At 40.1% G+C, this 23,841-nt stretch overlaps 1 protein-coding gene across 2 annotated transcripts in view; it reads left to right on the top strand.

The window, feature by feature from the left end:
* The window catches only part of ptch1 (patched 1), an 88,773-nt gene that overhangs the window by 17,613 nt on the left and 47,319 nt on the right, over positions 1-23,841 (top strand). For both annotated transcript variants that reach the window (XM_078568396.1, XM_078568406.1), the window contains exons 3-9: positions 8,283-8,472; positions 8,741-8,810; positions 8,958-9,049; positions 12,892-13,090; positions 13,981-14,102; positions 16,883-17,030; positions 18,455-18,586. In XM_078568396.1, the coding sequence (XP_078424522.1) occupies positions 8,283-8,472; positions 8,741-8,810; positions 8,958-9,049; positions 12,892-13,090; positions 13,981-14,102; positions 16,883-17,030; positions 18,455-18,586 (953 nt within the window). The remainder of the gene's footprint in view (positions 1-8,282; positions 8,473-8,740; positions 8,811-8,957; positions 9,050-12,891; positions 13,091-13,980; positions 14,103-16,882; positions 17,031-18,454; positions 18,587-23,841) is intronic.

Genomic DNA, 23,841 nt, shown 5'->3' with positions numbered 1-23,841 from the left:
TTTTGTAAGACTTCATGGTAGCAAATGATGGTATATCATTTCAGTACACCATATCCAAGGTATATCATTTCAGTACACCAAACCCAATCCATAATACTTTTATTCAGTTAATAAATGAAACATTTGAGGCCTTGCTGCAATCAGTATAAGTTTATATTTCCAAATGTAACAATAACATTTACAGATGTCTGATTCAAGACCCAATCCTTTCCTTACAATTTCTTGAAGTAAAATATTACTTTGCATATTTTGTTTATTTGCATAGCTTCCTTGAACACCAGTTATTATCTATATCAAGATAGTTGTTTGGTAGTACAAAACTGGAATATTGCTGAAAAAAGACGCATGTTGTCAAAGCTTTTCATCTTGCAGTCATCAGGACAATTCACAAGAATACCAAAAGTAAAGGGAACAACAATTTATACTGCATGAGAAGAGTGCTGATTGGTTGGCAAGTGGATTCTGATTGGTAGAGGCATCAGTTAACTGATGACTGACAGTTAAATGCCAAGCTATGTTTAAATTCAAACCAGGCAGATTGACTCTGATTGATCAAGGCATTACCCTGGGGGATAAATCAGAGAATGGCTGTCACCAGTTTGGTTAAGCTAAACAAAATGCAATGTGTATACATGTGCTTTCTGTTTGCAAAGCACAGGGCTGTGCATTAATGTATTGTAGCTTCTAGCATGTTAAGTGAGCCACACAGTGAGCCCAACTAATTATCTTAAATTGGTTGTCAGTGTAATTCTTAGCATACTCAGGAATATATCAAGCAATATTTTTCACAATATATCAAGATACTTTATTATAAAAATATTGACTAGGGTCGAGACAGTAGCAGTTAGTTAACTGTTGACCTGAGGGTTCTTGAAGTGTGAAGAAAACCTCAGATCATTGGGTCGAAATTCCCCTTCGTGATATTGGCATAATAATTAATGGCAAAATATTTCTGGCCTCTTGACTTTAGCTTTGGGGTGCACCACCAAAATTAGTCCGATTTTGGCCCAAACTAAAAATTTGCCCTATGGGCAAGTGCCATGATCATACATATACAAGCTTGGCTTGAGCTTCCATATCATGTCATTGAAGAGCTGAATGTAGATGAATTAGAGGGAGGAGCTAAGAATTGATCTTGGAAGTCTCCCAAGGTGACAGTGTGGCACTAGGAAGGAAAGCCATTGATAAAGATGGTCTGGTTACTGTTGGGTAGATACGAGTGGAACCAAGCAATGATTTTTCCATGGAGAAGGACAACAAGAACGGGAGGATGGTGTGGTCGATCATTTCAAGAAGCCAGGGAGGAATAATGCTCTGTGGTTGTTGTCAAAGAGAACTGCATTCACTGGTATAGTGGAAGGATGCCAGATTGATCAAACAGAGGGTTGTGGGAGAAATGGTCATGGAGCTGGGAAACAAAAACACAAGATGGAGTGGTAGCTGTTGAGAAGAGAAGGGTCAAGAGTGTGTTTTGAAGGAGGAAGTAATGATGGTGGTTTTCAAAGAGAGCGGAGACAAGTGCCCGAGAACAGGAATATATTTACTCTGCCAGTTAGCAAAGGATGTTGAATGGTATGGAATGTAGTGGGAATGTTGCCAACAAACCAGAAGGAAGCTGAGCCTGGAGAGGATAGCATGTAATGAGGGAGGATCTGGAGGGAGACAGGGGTTTATGGCTGGAGTGCAAAGGAGTAGCTTTGTGGCAAGCTGAAGGGAGGTGGAGGTGGAGCAGCAAAGCCATGAAAAACTACCTTGATCTTAATATGTTAGAAACACCCTGGCCAACTGGATCAAGGTAAGGGTACAGTGTTTGATTCCAGATGTTACTTTGGACTCTTGATTATTTCAATAGCATGATAAATAATTTGCTTTTATCATTACTGCATTCGGTTACAGTTAATGTTGGGTATATTTTATATTATGTAGGGTAAAGTTAATCACCTGTAAAATCACCTATTTAGATTCTTCTGTATGTGAAGCTGAGGTTTGATGGCTTTATGTGCATGGATAGAGATGTTGGCAGCAAAGTTTCTGATTGATCTGAAATCGATGGAAATGTTCAGGATACAGCGTAGAATAGAGAAATTGACCTATCCATGATGATAAAGCAGTTTTGTAGGGAAATCTGAACATAATGAACCATGGCAGAATGTTTTGTTGCACAGACTGCAGTTCATTTTTATATTGCTTGAAATCTGGGAACATAAACGTTTGTCTAATTCCTGTGAACTGCCATTGGTTATTGAAAAATTCCTATGAAGTAGTATCAAATGTGAAAGTTTTTAGCAATAGTATTAAGAATGTTGAAATTGTGACATGGCTTGAGTAAATGTAAGTAAATGAAAATGTGTGTTGTGGAACCATTAAATGGCTGGTCAAAGTAATATATGCATGAATTTAAAACACTTCCTAAAATTACTTCAGAAAAAAAGATTGATTTGAGATAATACTGTATTCTAGGAAGTGTAAATTCTACTATGCTCCCGTATTCGTTGTTGCTGCATCCCATTTCAGATACAGAAGAAAATAACACCCCAAGTACAAGAAATGTGAATGTTTTCTTCTCCAGATCAAAATATGTAATTTTTAAATTATATTATATAAATTTGCACAGTTTCCTACTTTTTATGACGTTCTATTGACACTAATTGAAAATTTACATAAAGGTGCATCAGAAACTTTCAGTCTTTTTCCATTTTTAAAGGCATTTTATATGTTATTGCAATTTCTCTATGTGGCAAAATTTTGAATAAACTATCAGGCTTCCTTTTTGGATAAATACAAAATTAATATTGGAGTTTTACTTGTATTATGTTGATCTTGAACTGAAAAGAACTCATTGGAAAATGTACAAAATGGTTTAAGGATGTTAAAGTATGCACTTGCATTTATCTGAGAGCTATGAGGTCTCAGAAGTTTTTGACATTCAGTTGCATCTCATTGAATGCTAAACTTTGACGTGCTCTAAGACCTTTGGGTATTGAGGACCTCTTGACGTCTTCATAGTGGCATTTGTCCTATTTGTCTAAAGTATGGAACTGAAATATAATTACATGTAAATTATTATTGAATATAATAATGGACTCTGTGTCTATTTTCTCTCATGTGACTGTACATGTTCTGTGCTCCAAATTGATGTTAGACTCAAACTGGACAGATTGTTCAGTCTTCCAGTCTTTACTCCATTTGGCAAGATCCAACAAACATGCCTATTATTGTTCAGTCACCAGGTTTTTCCAGTGCGCTGTCCAAATGGGACCTGTAAAATGTTCATATCAAATGCTAATTGGTTGGGGTTAATTTAATGGCTCTGGCAGCTCCTTAACATGACAGACCATTCATACTACAGGTATCTTACAAATTAGTAACAACCTATCCACTCCACATTGATTTTTATATTTATATGTAATTATCAACTTTTCTATTGCCACAAGTTTAATATTTGCTGCTATAATTTTTTGTTGTTTTGATCTACCTAAAATCAGATGTCATTTGATGGCAAGAGAAGCAAGTTTTATATATTGCATATTAAAAAATCTGTACTGTTGATCTGAATGTCTGTCTTGGATTCAAGGTCATTTTAACCTGAAAATTAGAAAAGTAGTAGAATGTTTATTAAAATCCTGCACTGGAAGACCATGAACTGCTAATAAGCACTCCTGTACTTTTTGTAGCTGATCACTGAAGTTCTATGTAGTGAATTCAGACAGACCTAGGCTGTATGAATCAATACTCATTTCGTATTTGTAGTAAATTCAAATGGAACTAGTGAAGTAGGATTTAAAATTTTCCTTTATAAGTGTTGGGCAATGTCATATAACATAGCTCAACAAACCATGCTTTTAAGATCTTTAATGGAATTTGACAGGAGCTTGTTTGGGAAATAATAACTAGTGTTGATAGTAAACAGTTGGTCAATTTGAGAAAAGATGAAAAATGTCTTGTTTGTCCTGGTCAGGATTTGTCGTTGATGCAAATTAGTGTTAAGTTCCATTGATCCCAAAAGGAAATATCATCTCGGCCAAGGATTCCTAATAGAGTCCTTTTGCTATTGAATGAAAGATGGCTTCTGCAGTTGGTGAAATTCTTTTTTTTGTCTTGACCCTGGTTGGGATTTAACAAATCTTATTAAGTAATTTTTTATCTGGATGTCAGGGGTCTTTACTGTTTCAGCTCTTTGATTAGGGTGATAGTGCTGGAAAATGTTACAGCTGTACTGATACTAAGCACTGATGCAGACTGTCTCAATGCTGGAGTAATAGAAGCTCTGTGCTGGCGATTGTTAATGAACTGTGTAAGTGGATCATTTTGGGCTCCTTTTGTACGCTGCTGATTACTTTACTATTGCAAAGCCTTATGTTTTATAGAAGTAGAAGAATCATGTGGTGTAAGTTCCACAATATAGTGGTTAATGAGAACTGGGAAGTAATTGTCATGATGGGAAATAATAGCATATAGTGCACAAAATTACTTTCTAGGCCCCTACAGTAATTTAAACTTGATGTAACACAAAGTAATTTATTATAGAGAATGCTGAGTATATTTTTCCTCATTTTGCTTGCATTACTCGTTTGTTCTGGGGATAACCTGAAGGATTTCCTATAATAGTTTGCCAAGTGAACCATGAGTAAAAGTGTCCTTAGTACAGAGTTTACACTGATATTTCTGGCAAAAAATAGTGAAGTTTTGCTAGTTAAACAATCAATTTGTCATTTGTTCAAAATACTGTATTTAGGCAGAAAAATATTCAAATAGCTTTAGAAATTGCATAAAATATTAATGTTTTTCTTCTTGGAAAGAGGGACAAATCAATTTTGTTGGAGCGTTTGCACAAGTACTGCAGAATATAAATTGAAAAAAATTATCAATACACATATTGTAAGTAGCCCATTTATTCTTGTGAAAGGTTGAGGGAAGGCTGGTATCAGTGCCAAAATCATGGTTCTTTAGTCTGGAACAATAATGGTAACATTGTTCTCAGAGAATTTGATGAGATACAGAAGAACATTTTAAATGACATTTTTTTAATAAGTTAATTTGACCCGTTGCATTCTTTGGCGATGTTTATTCAGGCTACAGGTACATATGAACCATGTACAGGCTGTGGGAATATTTCAGCTACTTTAACTGAAATGCACATAAATGAGCAACAATTTAAGCAGTAGCAGTAATTTTCATACCAGTTATACATTGCTAATCTATTATCCCTAAATTTAAAAAGTTTAGCTATTTCATATTCACTTCTATATAATTTATGCTATTTTGTGTTGCAGTAAAGCTTGTTTTAATGTCCCATATAGTTCTGGTGCATTGTAATCTGCAACTAAATTAAATTTAGAACTAAATATAGTTAGATCTTTTCATACCTGGTCTAGGTGTGAATTACCCTATCATTAACATCATGAATAAATTATTTGTGACCGTAGAGTTAAGCTTTTAATCCCTTCACACCTGTTTTGCAAAATATAGACAATTAGCATTCTCATTTCTCAGATTTTTGGCTTTCAGTTATTTCTCATTCTTTTTCTTGTGTTTTCAAAGGTCTCTGTCTACCTAATGTCACAAATGTGCTGAGAAAATTTTGTGTTGTTTAGTGCTGAAGTTTTGTTTCTGTTCTGCAGAATGCATTTTCTACATCTCCTAAGTTTCTCTAGTAAAAGGCTATCAGACCTTAACTCCCAATTTTAACATAATTATTTTCAGAATACAGTATTAAATGTAACAATTTTAAGGAATCTCTAACTCCAAAGGAGTGACTTCCATAAGACAAATGTGCAATCTTATATTTTGTTGTTGCTGTTTGAAAGTTCCCTGTGGCAAGCAAAGTACTTACAAATAAGTGCAAACTTTTTAATCTTGATTCAGAAAACTGAGCAAACTAAAGGAACTTCCTAATAGGTATATTAAACTGAATATGGGCTATGCTGATATGCTTGACACTGAGGAACTTTACAATTACACTTGCACATCCATCATGGCCTTGCTCACATTCAGTTGGAGATTTAAGATGAGTAGGAATGTTATTTCAAGTAGTATTATCATGATCACTGATTAAACAGGATTGGGAAAAGCCTGGGGTTTGACATTAATGTGGTAGGGTCTCAGGATCCAGGACTACTTAGGCAGGGTTTCCAGATCCAGAAGTACTGAGAGAGGTGATCTTGTGATTTTGGAACACTCGTATGAATGGAGTGGTTCTCGGAATATTGCAACAGATCTTGGGATCTGGGATCATTTCAGTAGAAGTCCTAGCATTGATAACAATTGGGAGGGAAAATAAATCCATTCTCAATGGAAATCCATTCTCAACCTGTTCTGGAGGTTTAAAAAGAAAGTAAACAAGCCACAATTGCTGCTAAACACAGTTCTCAACTAACTGTGTACTTTGTAATAGAAAAGTTCTTAATACTTTAAATTAAAACTGCCAAAAATAAATCATTGACATTCACTCTTTGGTTTGATTGAAAATCTTTTGAAAAATCAAGGATCTCACAAATCTTCACATGAAGAGATTTGCTTTTCTGCTTCTAATGCATGGTGGGAAATTCTGCAAGCAATACATGCTCAGAATGGTTGGAAGCTCTGTACAACTTTTTCCTAAGATAGAAGAATCAAGTCCAAGCTTAGATTTTTAAGATGTGCTGAGACCTTGAAGTAAAGCATTAAAGAAGGCATCAAGACACAAAATGAATGATAAATTTAATCATGTTATTGTGAAATATGCTTTTAAAATATTTTGTTTAAAACTCATTTTGGATATTATAAATTTCAGTTACTAAGGAAAAATGACAAACATAACATTTTTGATAAACATTTTGATCGGTTCATCAACAAACTGACAGCAAGTGTTTAAATTGAAAATTAACATTATAAATATTTATATCCACAGTTCCAATTTTAAATGTTGACTTAAAAATTCTGACAAGAATTGGATGGAAATTGCATGCTTATGAAATATTTTAATAAGATAAATTGAGTATATACAAAATTTTATGCATCGAATCCTGATGCATTTCAGACCTAAATCCCACATTTAGGATTATTTTGAAGCTGCAGGTCGGAGTGGAAGATGCAACATATAATCAATTCCTCTCTATAATCAATTGTGACATAATAGAAGTGCATCTGAGTACTTAACAGAATGGTTAATTTTTCAAGCAAAACTTTAAATAAATAGAGAATATTTTGTCAGCTTGTTCCTGTAAGGTAATAAACAATCTGGCATATTGGTGCTAAACTGGCTATAAGAACCCCATCTAGAACAGTGTCCTGGAGAGACATAAACAAATGTTATTTTATATGGTTTCTTTGTTAATGGAAGTGCTATAATCAATTCATGATCTACCAAACGACATAAGGGTAGGTTTTTATGTTTGCCATATAGGCATTAAGCATTGTCGGAATGTAGTGCAGAGTAGAAAGTTGATTAGGGAGGATTTCATGCAGGCTGTAGAACCTAGCCTGTTTTCTTCCCATTAATTTAAATGGACAGAAAATTTAACAGGCTGTATTTAGACAGGCATGCAATCTTTCTCACTCAAGTTGACTCTGTGACCCTCTCAGGCAATGCTTAATTCCCAGACAATAAGGATGAATATCTACCTGGCAGTATCTTGGAGTGTGTTATGGTGAAATGTTTCTGGGTGTACATAAATGGATAGAAGGAAGCCACAAAACTGTAATCTCGCCATTTAGTTAAATGTGTAAATTGAGGTTGAAGAAGTTTGTACCTGTGTTTTGCATATGACTTTAATTGTCCCGTCTCTTAATTTTTATGGCATGAGTAATTTCAAAAATGAATAATGATTAGTAATGGTAAAGATGTGCTACATGTGTTATGATTAGTGGTTGGGGTGAAGAAATTCCTGTTATTGCTGTATTCTGAGCTTGTTTTTTCACCATGCAAATGAGAAGTGGCTCACCTATCAAAATGCACCAGCTTGAACCCAATACCGAATCCCTGAACCATGTTGCAAATTACTCCTACAACCAACCACCTTTTTTATATATGTGCAGGTTTTCTTCCTTGCTTGGCTTTATTCCTAAAAGTCAGTGCCTTATAAAGTTAGATCGTGGCAAAATAATTCATGGTTAATATCAGAAATGGTGCCTTGTGAGTGATATATGAAAGAGTGCGGGAAGTTTTACATTATGCAGCTAAATTCTTTAAGTATTTGGGGATTCATTAAGAAAGCATGAATTTGTAGAATAGCTTTACATCACACCAATATCATTAAAAAAATCTTGGTCGTAATAATTGAAAATACCCTTTTTTCCCTTAGTTGGTGGTAGAGTGAGTCAAGAATTATCATACACACGACAGAAGATAGGGGAGGAAGCCATGTTCAATCCTCAGATCATGATTCAAACAACTCCTGAGGAAGGTGCTAGTGTTCTAACAGTTGAAGCACTGCAGCAGCACCTTAACTCTGCATTTAATGCCAGCAGAGTGCAAGTTTATTTGTACAACAAGTAAGTGACATTGATTCAATCACATTTCTTCATATTTTCTAAATTGCATGGGGAACTTCTTTCAAAATCAAATTAAATCTGTGTTCTTTATGGGAATTTGAGACTTTAATGTAGACAAATGTACCATACTGTTGCTTTTCAGACCTGTTAATTCTGGTCCAGTCTTGTTGAAGTGCCATCTGATCTTCCCGATTTTTCATTTTTATCTTGTCAATATATTTTTTAACTAAGCATTTTTTTGTCTTTTTCTATTACTCTTATCATTTAGACAGTGGACCTTAGACAACTTATGTTATAAATCAGGAGCACTTGTAACAGAAACTGGTTGGATGGATCAGGTGAGTTTGGATCCCTCTTAAAATTAATAGAACATTTTTAAATCAAAGATATATTCCATTAGACAAAGTAATTAATTTGTTCCATTTTTTGATGCTTGCTATACTTATTCAACTAAATGTGATACCTTGCTTCTATGTTTTTACCAGATTATTGAAAAATTGTATCCCTGTGTAATAATCACACCCTTGGATTGTTTCTGGGAAGGTGCTAAGTTACAGTTGGGAACAGTCTACCTGCCGTAAGTAAATCTTGGTTGCCATTAGTTTTAGTTCCATCAGTTAAAAATTACATCTTTAGATTCTTAGAAAATACTTCTTGTGATTCTTTTTGTGTATATCTTTTTATTATAAATATGTGAATCATTAAAAAAAAACAAAGCCAACTGCAAGGTAAAGCGTTGCCTACACAAAGATGCAGGATTTTAATTAGGTCCTTCACTGTTGTAAGGGTCAGGAACATTAAAGCTTTGAGGTTGTGCTGGTTAACAATTTCAGTCTGTAGGCTGCGATTAATATTTATTTCACTATACTCTCCTGCACTAAAAATTTTTAAAGCAGGCAACGTCTGAGATTGCACTTTGATGCATATGAGTACAACAAAGCCCAATTTGGGACCAACGTCTTATGTACAAAGACCCCTGAAAAACATCCAACCCAAAATTGGGTTGGGGCAATTTTTAAGTGTCCTTGGCAGCCACCTATAACAGACATTTTACAATTGTAGGTTTACCACCTGTTTTAGGAACTTGTGCAGAAATTTGTAATGGTAGAATGGAGCAGGGTCCTCTCTAGATTCTTCATTGGCCGTTGTTTTATAGCCAGGAGGAGCAGAAGTGCTCCCCCAACTACATTGTCCAATTGCTATTCCACATCCACCCCTTCCCCCAACCCCACTTCCTGGGACTTAACCTTCAGGCTACCTCTAGCGCAGCAAGTGACCCGATATTCATTTTTCAAATGGGTAAGCTGCCTGTGGAGTTGCGACAGGAGCCAGCAGCTTACCCACTTAATAGTAATGAGACTCAAGGCATAATTTCATGTCAGACACTAACCTCCTGGCTCTAGTCACTCATTTTGGCCACATTCACACCTAAAACTGAGCACCAATGTATTTTTACCCCTCAATCCTTTTACCCAGTTCACACAGCAAACATTTGGTGCCATCAATCTCTGTTCTACTGCCCATTCACATCAATCAATGGAGACTTTTGCCTGCTGACATCAATTAACAGGGAGTAGTGAAAACATATTTTCTCACATGTGACTGCTTATCAGTCACTTACATTTAGTATTTAGACATGGAATATTACGTAGATTTATAGGATAATGATCCTAACAAGAATCATGAGCTATTTTTTCTCTGAGAGTTTGGAAGTTTGTTGGAAGGGTGGGCAGGCACAGAGAATTGATAATGTAAAAATGGAATTGTAAATAAGGGTTTTGTGTTTTCTGGTTGGGAGAGTTGAAATAATGACTCAAGCCTGGTTAAGCAGATACAATGTGGTTTGAACCACAAAATAACCCAGCCAAAAGCCTCTCCAGTCTGTCAGCATCAGGAAGAAATTCAAAAGGGGGGGATGTTGGTCGATTGCCAGGTTGTCAAAGAGCATAAAGAAGTAAGGTATCATTAGTGGTAATAAAGGTCAGGTACTATGATTGATTCAAGTAGAAAAACAGTTATTATAATACAGGAGGACTGTAATCAGACATTATGTCACAATCTTTTGATGCTGCCAGATGCTAGTTTCTTATCCTGTTAATGTGCAAAAGTGACATCATATTTTCACAGTGGAAAAGTCTCAGTAGGCACAGGCTGTCAGCACTTTCATATTAAATACTAATTTATCTTACAGTATCAATCAAAGTAACATAGGCAGAATTTGGAAGAGCATATCTGTTAAAATATTTATGTTCCTTTAGATTAAACAGAAACAAGTAACTATCCAGGGAAAGAGGAATATTCACATTTTTGGTGGTGGAGGGAAACCAACATTTGTTGTTCACTCATCTCCAATTTGAAGAAACTTAGACAATATGATAGGATTTTTTTATTCCACTTCAATGTCTGCACATATAAATACTTATTTTTAGCCCCTCTGAAAGTCCTTTATTTTTGTGAGCAAGTTATTACTTTGATTTTTGGGCTTTATTCTTTTTGCCTATTCAGCCTGATACCAATGTAGGGTGGGCTCACAGCTCTCCAATGCTGTTGGTAGCCGCCAGGAGGTGCTAGAGATCACCTAGGTATGTCCTTCCCTCTGAATTTCTATTCTTTCTACTGGAAATTCTTTCAGCCTCCTACTTGATGCAGCACTGACTATTAGCATGCAAACCCTCATCATCACTGAGCCTTCCCAAAAAATTCATTTTGACCCATTGTGCACTGATGAATTTTAGCACAAGATTATAATTTTGAGTTTAACACAAAATTAAAATGTTAGTTTTATTTTTCAAGAATGAATTGAATTAAGAGATTTTATGTGGTGAATTTTTTGAGTATCATTTTATATCTTCGTAAAGTTTTATGACAGCAGTTCGCAGAGTTTATACATGTCGAACTTCAATGAGATTGATAGAAAACACAAAGCTAAATTTCTTGCTGATATAGCAGAAGGTGGTGGGGAAGATTTTAAGTTTCACTGTTAGGCTGATGAACTCAATATTGTGAATTGACCACCCATTATATAGCACAACGAGTTTTCCTTTCCATTTCAATGAGAAGAAAAATTGAGTTGGGAGTATAATGGGCATTCAGTATGGTACCACTAGCTTTCTGTCTGGCAGTGGAAGTCATAATCGATCCCCATGAAAAATCTGTGCACCAATTTCACAATATGTGCTTCTGGTGTGGTAAGCCCATTTGGGGAGTGCTAAAGATGAAAATTTACCCGTGATATTTCACTTGTTTACAGCAGCAATGTTACCATGCTTTTGATTTTCTTCCTTTCTCTAGTTATGGAGCTATCAGTAGGGCACAGTGGGGAGATAAGATGTTCACAGGGCGGCCTACAAAAATGGCTGAAACAAAAGTTGAACATTTTAAATTTGCTTTTGTTCACGGCAAAGAGAAAACATAGATTTGACTGCAGCAGTAACCTTGCTACCCTCTCTTAACATGAAAATCTTGCCCACAAAGTGATATGACTATATGCAATATAGTTTGTGAAAATTTGATGCCATGTGGTATTCTAATGAACAAACTATATGAATATTTCATTACATAGAATTTGTAGCACAGAAAGAAGTCATTTGGCACAAAAGGTCTATGCCAGCAGGCTAGATTTTATTAGCTTGGCAGCTGGGTGCCCAAAACTGGCAAGGGAAGATGGGAGGGGGGACACGGGAGTGGTGGGAGAGAACCTATCATCATCCCGTTGCCATGTCATCTTGCTAGTGGTGAAGAAGGTGGTGGATGGTCTTCCCACCCAGAGACTAATTAAGCCAATTAAGGGCCTCTTCCCACCACTGGCATTTTAGCAGTGCCGGGCAGGCCCTCTGCCTCATGGGAAAACTGCCAGATAAACCCTGGTGGTCCCCTCGTGGGTTCAGTAGATATGGGTGGGGTCTCCTATTTGGGCACTGATTGGCCCAGGGAAGGGTTCTTTGGCAGAAATAGCTGCTCCCATGGCTATGGCTGCACCTGCCCTCATCAAGCTTCCACCAGCCCCCCACACCCCTCTCACCACAGCCTGTGTGACTGGTCCTGATGCCCCCCAACTCCACTTACCTGGTGGCAGGATACCATCCTTCTGTGGCATCCTCTTCTAGGTGCAGTTCCAGCAGTGGCCACAGCTCTTGGCGGTGCTGGTGAGGTTGTTGAGCTGGTTGCACCCCCCCCCCCCCCCCCCCCCCCACCCCGCTCCCCACCCCGCTCCCCACCCCCCAACCCCACCCCTCCCCCGCTCCCCACCCAGTGATTGGCCAACAGCTCCCAGGGATAAGCAGCCTCTTTAATAGGGATGGCAGCCCCGGCAGAAATCAATTAGTTCATAATGCAGCTAAGCTCATAATGCAGCTCCCATCTGTAGTAACACTTTTAAATGTTATTTTTTAATTGAAGACTGTATCTATTTCTTGACAGAGGTAAACTGCAGTTGCAGTGGACAAATCTTGACCCCTTAGAATTTCTGGATGAGTTGAAGAACCTAAAGTATGAGGTGGATGGTTGGGAGGAGATGCTGAACAAGGCTGGGGTTGGACATGGTTACATGGATCGCCCATGCCTGAACCCTGCAGATCCAGAGTGTCCACATACTGCCCCTAATAAAAACTCAACAACAGTAAGTAATAAATGTAGACCTTCTACCTAAATTGGGATTCATACCATGGTAATTATTACTGAACTTTCATTGTGAAACATTGACATAGACAATTTGCCTTAATTATCATTTCTTCCACGGCCAGAATATCACATTGGGTGCGCAGGCGTGTGCCCGACACGCCCGAGCATGAAATGACACATGATGACATTGGGCGTGCGTCCCGACATCACCATGCAGTCTTGCGATGTTTCGTTCAACGGGCGTGCGCTGAAGTCGGCTGCGCGCCCGCCGATAATTAAAAGGCCTATTAAGGCCATTAACAACCTCATTAACTTGAAATTAATCTGCCCGTCCAACCTAACGGGATGAGGTTTCCTAAAGCTAATACACATTAAATTAAACTTTATTTTGGAATTAAAAACATGTCCCATCTCATGTGACAGAGTCACATGAGTGGGGGCATGTTTTATTAATTTTTTACTGTCTATATTAATTTTTTTAAAAAGCGCTTCAATCTCCTTGAAGCAGCTCCTTGCCTCAGAGGGAGATTGAAGCGCTCTTTCGCACGCATGTGCAAACTGCATGCTAGGCCCGGTTCTCCCTCCTCCCCCCACCCCCACCCCCAACCACACCGGCACCACTCAGCGCTGCTGCTCATGATTCATGTGGGACGGGTCTTAATTGGCCCTCTCGTGTGAAATCGTGGTGCGGAGCCAATCACGGGCAGTGGTCAGCTTCCTGGCCACCCCCACCAAGCCTGCCCTACAAGGTAAATATTCTGGCCCATGTGTTAATTAAAAGTGTATCTGAATTGTAAATTGAAAAATGTGGAAAATAATGAACCCTCTTGTTACTGTTTGTAATTATATGGTATTCAGTTGTCTAATGATACTTTACTATATTTTCAGCCTCTTGATATTGCCCGAGTGTTAAGTGGTGGTTGCCAGGGGCTGTCCAAAAAGTACATGCATTGGCAAGAGGAGCTAATTTTAGGAGGTACCACAAAGAACAACAGCGGAAAACTACACAGGTAAACAATCAAACTAGATTGGAACTGAAATCAATTTGCACAACCCAAGTTATAGTTTCACTTAGTGCACAGCAATCAGGAAACAGAAATACACAGCATTGAAACCTAACTAAGGATCTTCTGGTCAAGGCCACACTATGGGCCTGATTTTGAGCCCCCACAGGAGTCGGTTATGGAGATGGGTGGACGCTCTTGGGAAAATCAATTTGAGTGACTGTTTCGTACAAAGTAGGTGGAATTTAATATCCTCCCCACAAGGCAAGATTGGAGTCTGAGGGTGGAGAGTGCAATTAATTGGCATGAGGGTGCAGTTGAGGATCACACCGCCTTCCCAGCTCTGCCCCAATTAAGTTCAGATCCGGAAGGCTTGTTGGCGGCCTTCCCACTCCGATGGCAGTTAAGGCCCTTAAGTGGATAATTAATGTCCACTTAAGGGCCTTATCCTGATACTAGCAGCGGGTGCAAAATGAAAACCCTTCCTGGGGGGAATGGGGTGTAGGGGGAAATGGTTTCCTCGTTCAAAGGCACTCAGTGCCTGATTGAGTGGCCTGGCACCTGTAAGTGGGGGAGAGTGTTGGGAGCCACCCCTGCCCCCTCTGTCCCATGGTCCCCTCCCCTGACCCCCATCCTATCCTTACTCACCTGTGGCCTGGGTCCCTCCCATATTCTGGGCCTCTGATGAGTGCATTACTGGCAGCTACCCCCAGTGGTGCTGACGGAAATGAGGAACTGTTGGCCTCTGATCAGCCAGCAGCTCTCAGAGGTGGTGGGAGGGGTGCTCGGGGTGATTTCTGACCCCAGGGCCTTTGATCCCAGGGAAGGCCTGCCGCTGGCCAATGCAGGCTTTGGATCCCTCTTTAAGTCTAACAGTGGGGTTCAGAAACCCACAAAATCATGCCCTATATGTTGTAAATATTCACTGAGCAATCACCTGGGAAGGGGAAACTTTCCAAGTAGACTGTTTGTTAAAAGTGAAAAGTCTTAATAGCTTGAACTGCTGACTTTTTGTACACCAAAGAAGGATTTTGTCTTAGGGAAAACAACTCTTTTTGTAAAGACACAGATATTTAAATGATTTGTTTTCAAAAATGGCCACATTTCCTGTTATGTATGGAAGTGCCAGAGATGTCAGAGATCTTGAATCGACCTATCCCTGGTCACACACTCCAAGACCCCACAATCACTATCAGCAACACACCCCTCCATTCAGGACAGAAGTTTTGCTATCTTGGGAGTATCCTCTCCAATAACACTACACTAGATGACAAAATCAACCATCACCTGGCAAAATCAAGCGCAACATTTGGCAGGCTCACTCATAGACTTTGAAAAGAGCATGGAGTTTGTCTCCAAACAAAGATCAAAGGCTACCAGGCTGTGGTGTTGTATCACTTCTTTATGGGTGCGACACTTGGACAACCTACCAGCATCACGTAAAGCAACTAGACTCTTCACTGCCTGAGATCTATTTGCAACATCAGGTAGCAGGACAAAATCCCCAACACCAAGGTTCTTGGAAAGTGCTGCATATCTGGCATCGAGTGCATGCTCACCAAAGCTCAGCGTCGCTGGGTTGGTCAGGTGGTCCGCATGAAGGATTCCCACATACTAAAGACAGTACTGTACAGCCAGCTGAGCGTGGGAATCCGCACCACAGGACGACCCAAACTTAGATATGAAGACAATCTGAAAGCTAATCTCAGAGCCTGCAAGCTGGATCCCAACATGTGGGGAAAAACAACCTTGGACAGGCTCAAATGGAGAAGTCTCCACCATAAAGCAATTTCAACATTTGGGGAGAACAGAGTCAAGTGCCTTCAGGATAAGCAAGCATGGCACAAAGCCACTGCCTCCATCCATCCCTCCACCACTGACTTCATAAGCAGTATTTGCAATTGCTTATCCAAATCTAGACTTGGTCTAATGTCACACATGAGGCAACATCAACCTTGACTACAAACTAGGTTTTTTACTGCTGAACACTCATCTGTCAAAGTGACAGGAGAATCCATTATGGGAGTGCATAAATAGCCATATTTAAATGTATTTTTAAGTAAATATATAATCTAAACTAGCATGTTTATTTATAATCTTTTAGTGTGGACCAGTGTTTTAGTCTGGCTCAAACTGCACAATGTGTTATATAAAGCTACTGAGCTATCATTTGGGGAGTCGTTTTATTAAACTGAAAAAGGGAGTTGTCCATTATCTCTACTCATAGACTTCTTTAGGCGGAGGGGTAGGTGTTTTGTTTTGGAGTGATGGGAGAATGATATTTTCCATTTTAGGCCTGCTTGAATTGCATTTTTTCATCTGAGTACCATGATAAGACTGCCATTGATAACAATCATGAAGTCACAGTTCTGGCTTCCTTGAGGACATTGCCTCTTCATAAACAGATCATGAGGGAAGTAAGCAGAGAAAAAGAAAAATAAATTCTCATCCCAAAAAAGGTTTCCAACCTGGTTTCAAGTGGTGTTCAACTTTACTCTACAATACAGAACCTAATGAACTAATCAATAAAATAGGCCTCCTTCGAGGCAAAAATACTCATGTTTTCTATCCTGCTTCTAAGACAAACTAGGGGCAGGCATGTTGTATGTTTGTTCACAAGTTCATTCACTTAAACAGCATTCCAGCTTAATAAAAGTCAAATTTTTAGAGGGTGAAAGAAGTAGCTAAGAGATCTTGAGCATTTCATTTATGACTTTGTAAACTGAGTTCTCTTCCTGATGATGTTTATTTTTTCCCAACCCCCATCTTTCTGTGCCTCTGTTCAGTGCCCGGGCTTTCCAGACCATGTTTCAGTTAATGACCCCCAAGCAGATGTATGAGCACTTCAAGGATTATTACTACGTTTCGGATATCAACTGGAATCCGGACAAAGCTGCAGCCATTCTAGAGGCCTGGCAAAGGAAATATGTTGAGGTAAAATGAAAAATAAAAGTAAATTAAAAATGCTTTTGTTTATATGGTGAGACCAATACATTGAATCAGGACATACAGTAAATAATATTTTAGAACCTAAGGAAAGAGTTAGCTACCACAATATTCACTTTACAACATTGTAGCCATCCGTCTGACTGTGGGATCTTGCTGTATGCAGAATGACTGCTGTATTTGCCCTACATAACAACAGTCACTGCACTTCAAGGTAGTATATTGTGCGTGAAGTGCTTTGAAACATTTTCGGAGACCTTCAGGTTTTCCAGCTATTTTACAAAACCATCATTTGATTATTTAACTTATTCTAAATAAATAAAATCCCATTAGCGTTGTAAGTTTTTGTGCATGTTTTTTCATTTTAACTTTAGAGTTGGAAATACGATAAGTTGTATTTCAATGTTTAGAAAACTTTGCATATAAGGCTATGTGTAATAGGAAGGATGTGTCTGTTGAATGGTCTATTTAGCTTCCAGATTTGGCTTCCTGCAGTGAAGCCTGCTTCTGTCTCTTTTTGCTTGCACAGTCTACAAAAAAAATCTATGCTATGCAGTGCCTGATTTGAGATAAACCTGTTGGGATTCAGAATCATTGGTATTGCTTTTTTTTTGGAATACTACCTGTGGAGATTGTACTTTTAATCCAAACAAATGTTGTGTTAATATTTCAACCAAACTTAGAATAACATTTGTTTTCAGCTGCATTTACAAACATAATATAGAAACAAACAAAGCCTACACTGAAGTGAGCAACAGTCACCCACTGTGATTGTTACTCTGTTTATTAAAAAAGGTGTCTGGAAAACATTAGCTAGGCACAGAATCTGCTCACAGCTGCAGTCCCATTGGTAGGGTCATGTGACATCATCTGGCATTTGTTTCCCGGGCAGTGACCTTTTTAAAGCAGCCTGTGACCCTGTGTGCTGGCCAGCCAATGAAGCATGAATGAGAAGCCCAGAATATTTCTTTTTTGTTTGAATGAAGAAGAACCTGATGAATTGCCTAAGCGGTGAATTTTACTGTCAATGGAGGAAGGGTGGGGGGGCGGTGGGGGGGCGGGTGCAAGAAACAAAGACTGTTTTACATATAAGCAGAATAGGAGGTTCATTAAATGTCTGTAAATCAGAAATGCGGTTCAAGTAAGATGACGAGCATGAAATAGCTTATCTCATTTTCTAATGTTGCTGTGGACCTTAGGTAAATTTCAAAATTACTGCAAAGATTATATGGAGGCTCTGAATCTTTATACCTAATTGATTAATTATTAACTGATCTGGTCATTTTTCAGTCCTTTGTTGCAACTATTTTAAGAAAACTAAAGAATTTGGATACAATTTTTACTGAAAATGCTTATTGGCAATCAAATGAGTTATCTCCTTTTAAAGTTCTTTTTTATAACATTTTCAACAGGTTGTCCATCAAAGTGTTGCACAGAATTCAACCCAGAAGGTTCTTTCATTCTCTACTACTACCCTAGAGGACATCCTCAAGTCATTTTCCAATGTCAGTGTTATACGTGTGGCTGGTGGCTATCTTCTAATGGTACGTCATTCTGTGTATCAGAGATTGCAACTATGGAAATAACAGCATCAGTACTTCTAACAATGAAAAATATTAGAGAAGCTGCTAGTTACTGTAGCATAAGGTGTTCGGCAGAGTAAGTTAATGTGGGACTGGGGAAACAGTACGTATTGATGTAGAGAGCCACATGATGGTAGCCTGTGTATAGTAGAGTCTGGAAGGAGCCAGTATGGAGACAGCACCCATGCAGGGCTGTACTTTTGGGATATATATAGTTATAGATAACTAATAAATGTTTTATGTTCAACCATATAAGCCTCCAGACCTCTTAGTGAGACACCAAAAAACCTTACAACATGGTGGCAGTGAAGGATGGACCCCGAAATTCTGGAGAAGGAACCCAGAATCTCAAAGCGTGAAAAGCTAAAGAAACTGAAACCTGGCCTGAGCAGAGTGCCTAAATCGAAGACACATGTGGAGATCGCCTAAAAACGAAAAGCTCCAATGCAGAGGTGGAGGCTGAAGGACTCCATTAGAGCACATGGAGGTCCATTGCAGCTCTGATCAATCACAGAGTCAAAGGACCTAGCTAGATCACAAAAGGCTAAACAAAATTCAAAAAAGGATAAAAAGCAGAAGAATCCACTGTACAGATGAAAAGTTAGACCTGATTGAACGCAGAGGCAGAGTCATAGGACCTAGCTGAATCGCAAACGGGGAGGTGGTGGCTTAGTGGTATTGTCGCTGGACTAGTATTCCAGAGACCCAGGGTAATGCTCTGGGGGCCCGGGTACGAATCCCGCCGTGGCAACTGGTGGAATTTGAATTCAATAAAAATCTGGAATTAAAAGTCCGATGATGACCATGGAACCATTGTCGATTGTTGTAAAAATCCACCTGGTTCACTAATGTCCTTTAGGGAAGGAAATCTGTCGTCCTTACCTGGTCTGACATACCCACAGATCTGGCATCGACCTAGGCACCGGAAACGACAACGACAATCTCAGCCCTGTTGGCCCTGCAAAGTCCTCCTTACTAACATCTGGGGGCTAGTGCCAAAATTGGGATAGCTGTATCACAGAAGCAACAGCTTGACATAGTCATCCTCACGGGATCATGACTTGCAGATAATGTCCCAGACACCACCATCACCATCCCTGGGTATGTCCTGTCCCACCGGCTGGACAGGTCCAGCAGAGGTGGCGGCGCAGTGGTATATAGTTGAGAGGGATTTGCCCTGGGAGTCCTCAACATTGACTCCGGACCCCATGAAGTCTCGTGGCACCAGGTCAAACATGGGCAAGGAAACTCCTGCTGATTACCACGTACTGCCCTCCCCCAACTGATGAATCAGTGCTCCTCCATGTTGAACACCGCTAGGAGGAAGCATTGAGGGTGGAAAGGGCACAGAATGTACTCTGGGTGGGGACTTCAATGTCCATCACCAAGAGTGGCTTGGTAGCACCACCACAGACCATGCTGACCGAGTCCTAACAGAGACAGCTGCTAGACTGGGTCACTGGGTGAGGGAACCAACAAGGGGGAAAAACATACTTGACCTCATCCTCATCAACCTGCCTGCCGCAGATGCATGTGTCCATGACAGTATCGGTAGGAGTAACCACCGCATAGTCATTGTGGAGATGAAGTTCGGCCTTCACATTGAGGATACAGTCCATCATGTTTTGTAGCACTACTACCGTGCTAAATGGGATAGATTTCAAACAGATCTAGCAACTCAAGAATGGGCATCTATGAGGCGTTGTGGGCCATCAACAGCAGCAAAAATGCACTCAAACACAACCTGTAACCTCATGGCCCGGCATATCCCCCACTCTACCATTACCATCAAGCCAGGGGGTCAACCCTGGTTCAATGAAGAGTGCAGGAGGGCATGCCAGGAGCAGCACCAGGCATACCTAAAAATTAGGTGTCAACCTGGTGAAGCTATAAAACAGGACTACTTGCGTGCCAAACAACATAAGCAGCAAGTGATAGACAGGGCTAAGTGATCCCACAACCAAAGGATCAGATCTAAGCTCTGCAGTCCTGCCACATCCAGTTGTGAATGGTGGTGGACAATCAAACAACTCAGTGGAGGAGGAGGCTCCACAAATATCTCTATCCTCAATGATGGAGGAGCCCAGCACATCAGTGCAAGAGATGAGGCTGAAGCGTTTACTACAGTCTTCAGCCAAAAGTGCCAATTGGATGATCCATCGCGGCCTCCTCCGGAAGTCCCCAGCACCACAGATGCCAGCCTTCAGCCGATTTGATTCACTCCATCTGATATCAAGGTACAGCTGAAGGCACTGGATACTGCAAAGGCTATGGGCTCTGACATTTTCCAGCAATAGTACTGAACACTTGTGCTCCAGAATTTGCCACGCCCCTAGCCAAGCTGTTCCAGTGCAGCTACAACACTAGCATCTACCCAGCTATGTGGAAAATTGCCCAGGTATGTCCTGTACACAACAGGCAGGACAAATCCAACGCGGCTAATGATCGCCCCATCAGTCTACTCTCCATCATCAGTAAAGTAATGGAAGGGGTCATCAACTGTGCTATCAAGCGGCACTTGCTTAGCAATAACCTGCTCACTGATGCCCAGTTTGGGTTCTGCCAGGGCCACTCAGCCCCTGACCTCATTACAGCCTTGGTTCAAACACGGACGAAGAGCTGAACTCCCGAGGTGAGGCGAGAGTGACTGCCCTTGACATCAAGGCAGCATTTGTCAGAGTGTGGCATCAAGGAGCCCTGGCAAAACTGGACTCAATGGGAATCGGGGGGAAAATGCTCCACTGGTTGGAGTCATACCTAGCACAAAGGAAGATGGTTGTGGTTGTTGGCCGTCAGACTTCTCAGCTCCAGGACATCACTGCAGGAGTTTCTCAGGGTAGTGTCCTTGGCCCAACCATCTTTAGCTGCTTCATTAATGACCTTCCTTCCATCATAAGGTCAACAGTGGGGATGCTTGCTGATGATTGCACAATGTTCACCATTCGTGACTCCTGAGATACTGAAGCAGTCCATGTGCCAAATGCAACAAGACCTGGACAATATCCAGGCTTGGGCTGACAAGTGGCAAGTAACATTTGCACCACACATATGTCAGGCAATTACCATCTCCAACAAGAGGGAATTCAGCCATCACCTCTTGATGTTCAATGGCATTACCATCACGCAATCCCCCACTATCAACATCCTTGGGGTCACCGTTGATCAGAAACTGAACTGGACTAGCCATATAAATACTGTGGCCACAAAACCAGGTCAGAGGCTAGGAATTGTGCAATGAGCAACCCACCTCCTGACTCCCCAAAACCTGTCCACCATCTACAAAGCACAAGTCAGGAGTGTGGTGGAATACTCCCCACTTGCCTGGATGAGTGCAGCTCCCACAACACTCAAAAAGCTTGACACCATCCAGGACAAAGCAGCCTGCTTGACTGGCACCACATCCACAACATTCACTCCTTCCACCACCAACACACAGAAGCAGCAGTGTGCCAGAATTCACCAATCTCCTACAACAGCACCTTCCAAACCCACGCCACTACCATCTAGTCTAGAAGGACAAGGGCAGCAGATAGATGGGAACACCACCACCTGGAAGTTCCCCTCAAGTCACTCACCATCCTGACTTGGAAATATATCGCCGTTCCTTCACTGTCGCTGGGTCAAAATCCTGGAACTCCCTTCCTAACAGCACCTTGGGTGTACCTACACCACATGGACTGCAGTGGTTCAAGAAGGCAGCTCACCACCACCTTCTCAAAGACAACTAGGGATGGGCAATAAATGCTGGCCCAGCTAGTGAAGCCCACATTCCATAAATGAATAAAGAAAAGGCAGAGCAAAATTCAAAAAAAAAGAAAAAATGCTGAAAGTCAGAAGAATAATCCATTGTGCAAATGAAAAGAAGAACCTGAGTGAACGCATTGTTATAGGACGTAGCCAAATCAAAAAAAAGAGAGCAAAATTCAGGAAGCAAATGAGATTACCCTTTTAAAATAGCAGCTATAATTCAGCTATCATGATCAGCACTAGCATTCCAGAATGCAGCTGCAGGAAAGCTGCAGCAATGGGTCCACAGCCGGTGCCATAACACATGGCGGCCAAGCTCAACTAAATGAAAAAAAAAGTTTTTAAAACAGTAGAAGGAGCAGAAATTCGTCTTCCCTTTGATTCCCAGGCTTAAAAAGCAAGTAGCTAGGCCAAACAAGCTGTTTTGAAGGTCTCCCGCAGAGAGCATAAATTTAAAAAAAAGCCCCGTCAGCGCGATGGGAGCCCACCAAAACCCAACCAGCGCAGGAACAAAGAGCAAAATAAGAAGCAGCTGCAGAGCCATCTTAAAGAGGTTATGAAAAATAGCCATGGATAGTAAATGAAAACCAGCAGATCAATTGAGCTGATGCAACAGCCAAACCAGACCCAAAATTGGGCATCATGGAGAAGAAATTTTTTAGATTACAGGAGTAAATCAGTATTAAGCAAGAAAGTAGAAGTAGAAATAGTACAAGTTAATATGTTTTGTACTGGTTTGGTGTATTGATGAAGTAATCCTAATGCAAGGCATTGATGAATCCTCAACCAGTTTTGATGAGCTATTAAAGTTCTTTGACAAGTGTTTTAAACTTTAAGTTTTTTAATCTTCAAGTTGTGGAGCGTACAGAGCTTGAAAAGAGGGATAGAGCAACCCAAAGAAAGCAACACAAGGGAAAAAGACAATGCCCAAGCAAACCACACGATGGTAGCAGAGAGGCAGAGAACCATGCGGAAGGCTGAAAAAAAATCCTTTTGAAAATTCCGACACATTACCTAATCTAAAACAGCAGGTGGCAGTGCAGAGTTAGTAGCTAGCTGTGAATGAAGGAAAGCTATCTGAGAGTGCCCAAAAGCCAACAAAACCTGAAAAAGGAAAATGAAGCTATTCCACAGGAAAATGTTCGTTTCAAAGCTGAGTTGGAAGAACTCAACAAGAAGAGCAGCGAGACACAACAGCAGGCAGCTAAGGTACTCAAAGAAGTTGCTGCCCTGAAAGACTCTTTGAAGAATCAATACATAATCCTGGAAAAACATGAGGAGTTAAAAAGATGTTGAATACTTCTTCAGAAAAAGCTGCGTTGGAACTATCAGTAGCAACAAAGCAAAGCATTGAAGCACAGTGTGAGTTGGCAAGAGATCAACAAGAAAACAAACAGTTGAAAGAACAGTTGATTGTCCTTCAAGATCAAAAGAAAAAGGTGTACATAAACCTTCAGCAACATGAAGAA

The sequence above is a fragment of the Cetorhinus maximus genome, chromosome 2 (assembly GCF_964194155.1).
Source record: "Cetorhinus maximus chromosome 2, sCetMax3.hap1.1, whole genome shotgun sequence".
Taxonomy (NCBI): domain Eukaryota; kingdom Metazoa; phylum Chordata; class Chondrichthyes; order Lamniformes; family Cetorhinidae; genus Cetorhinus; species Cetorhinus maximus.
The sequence above is the reverse complement of the archived record's forward strand: the minus strand, read 5'-3'. Positions and strand labels throughout refer to the sequence as shown.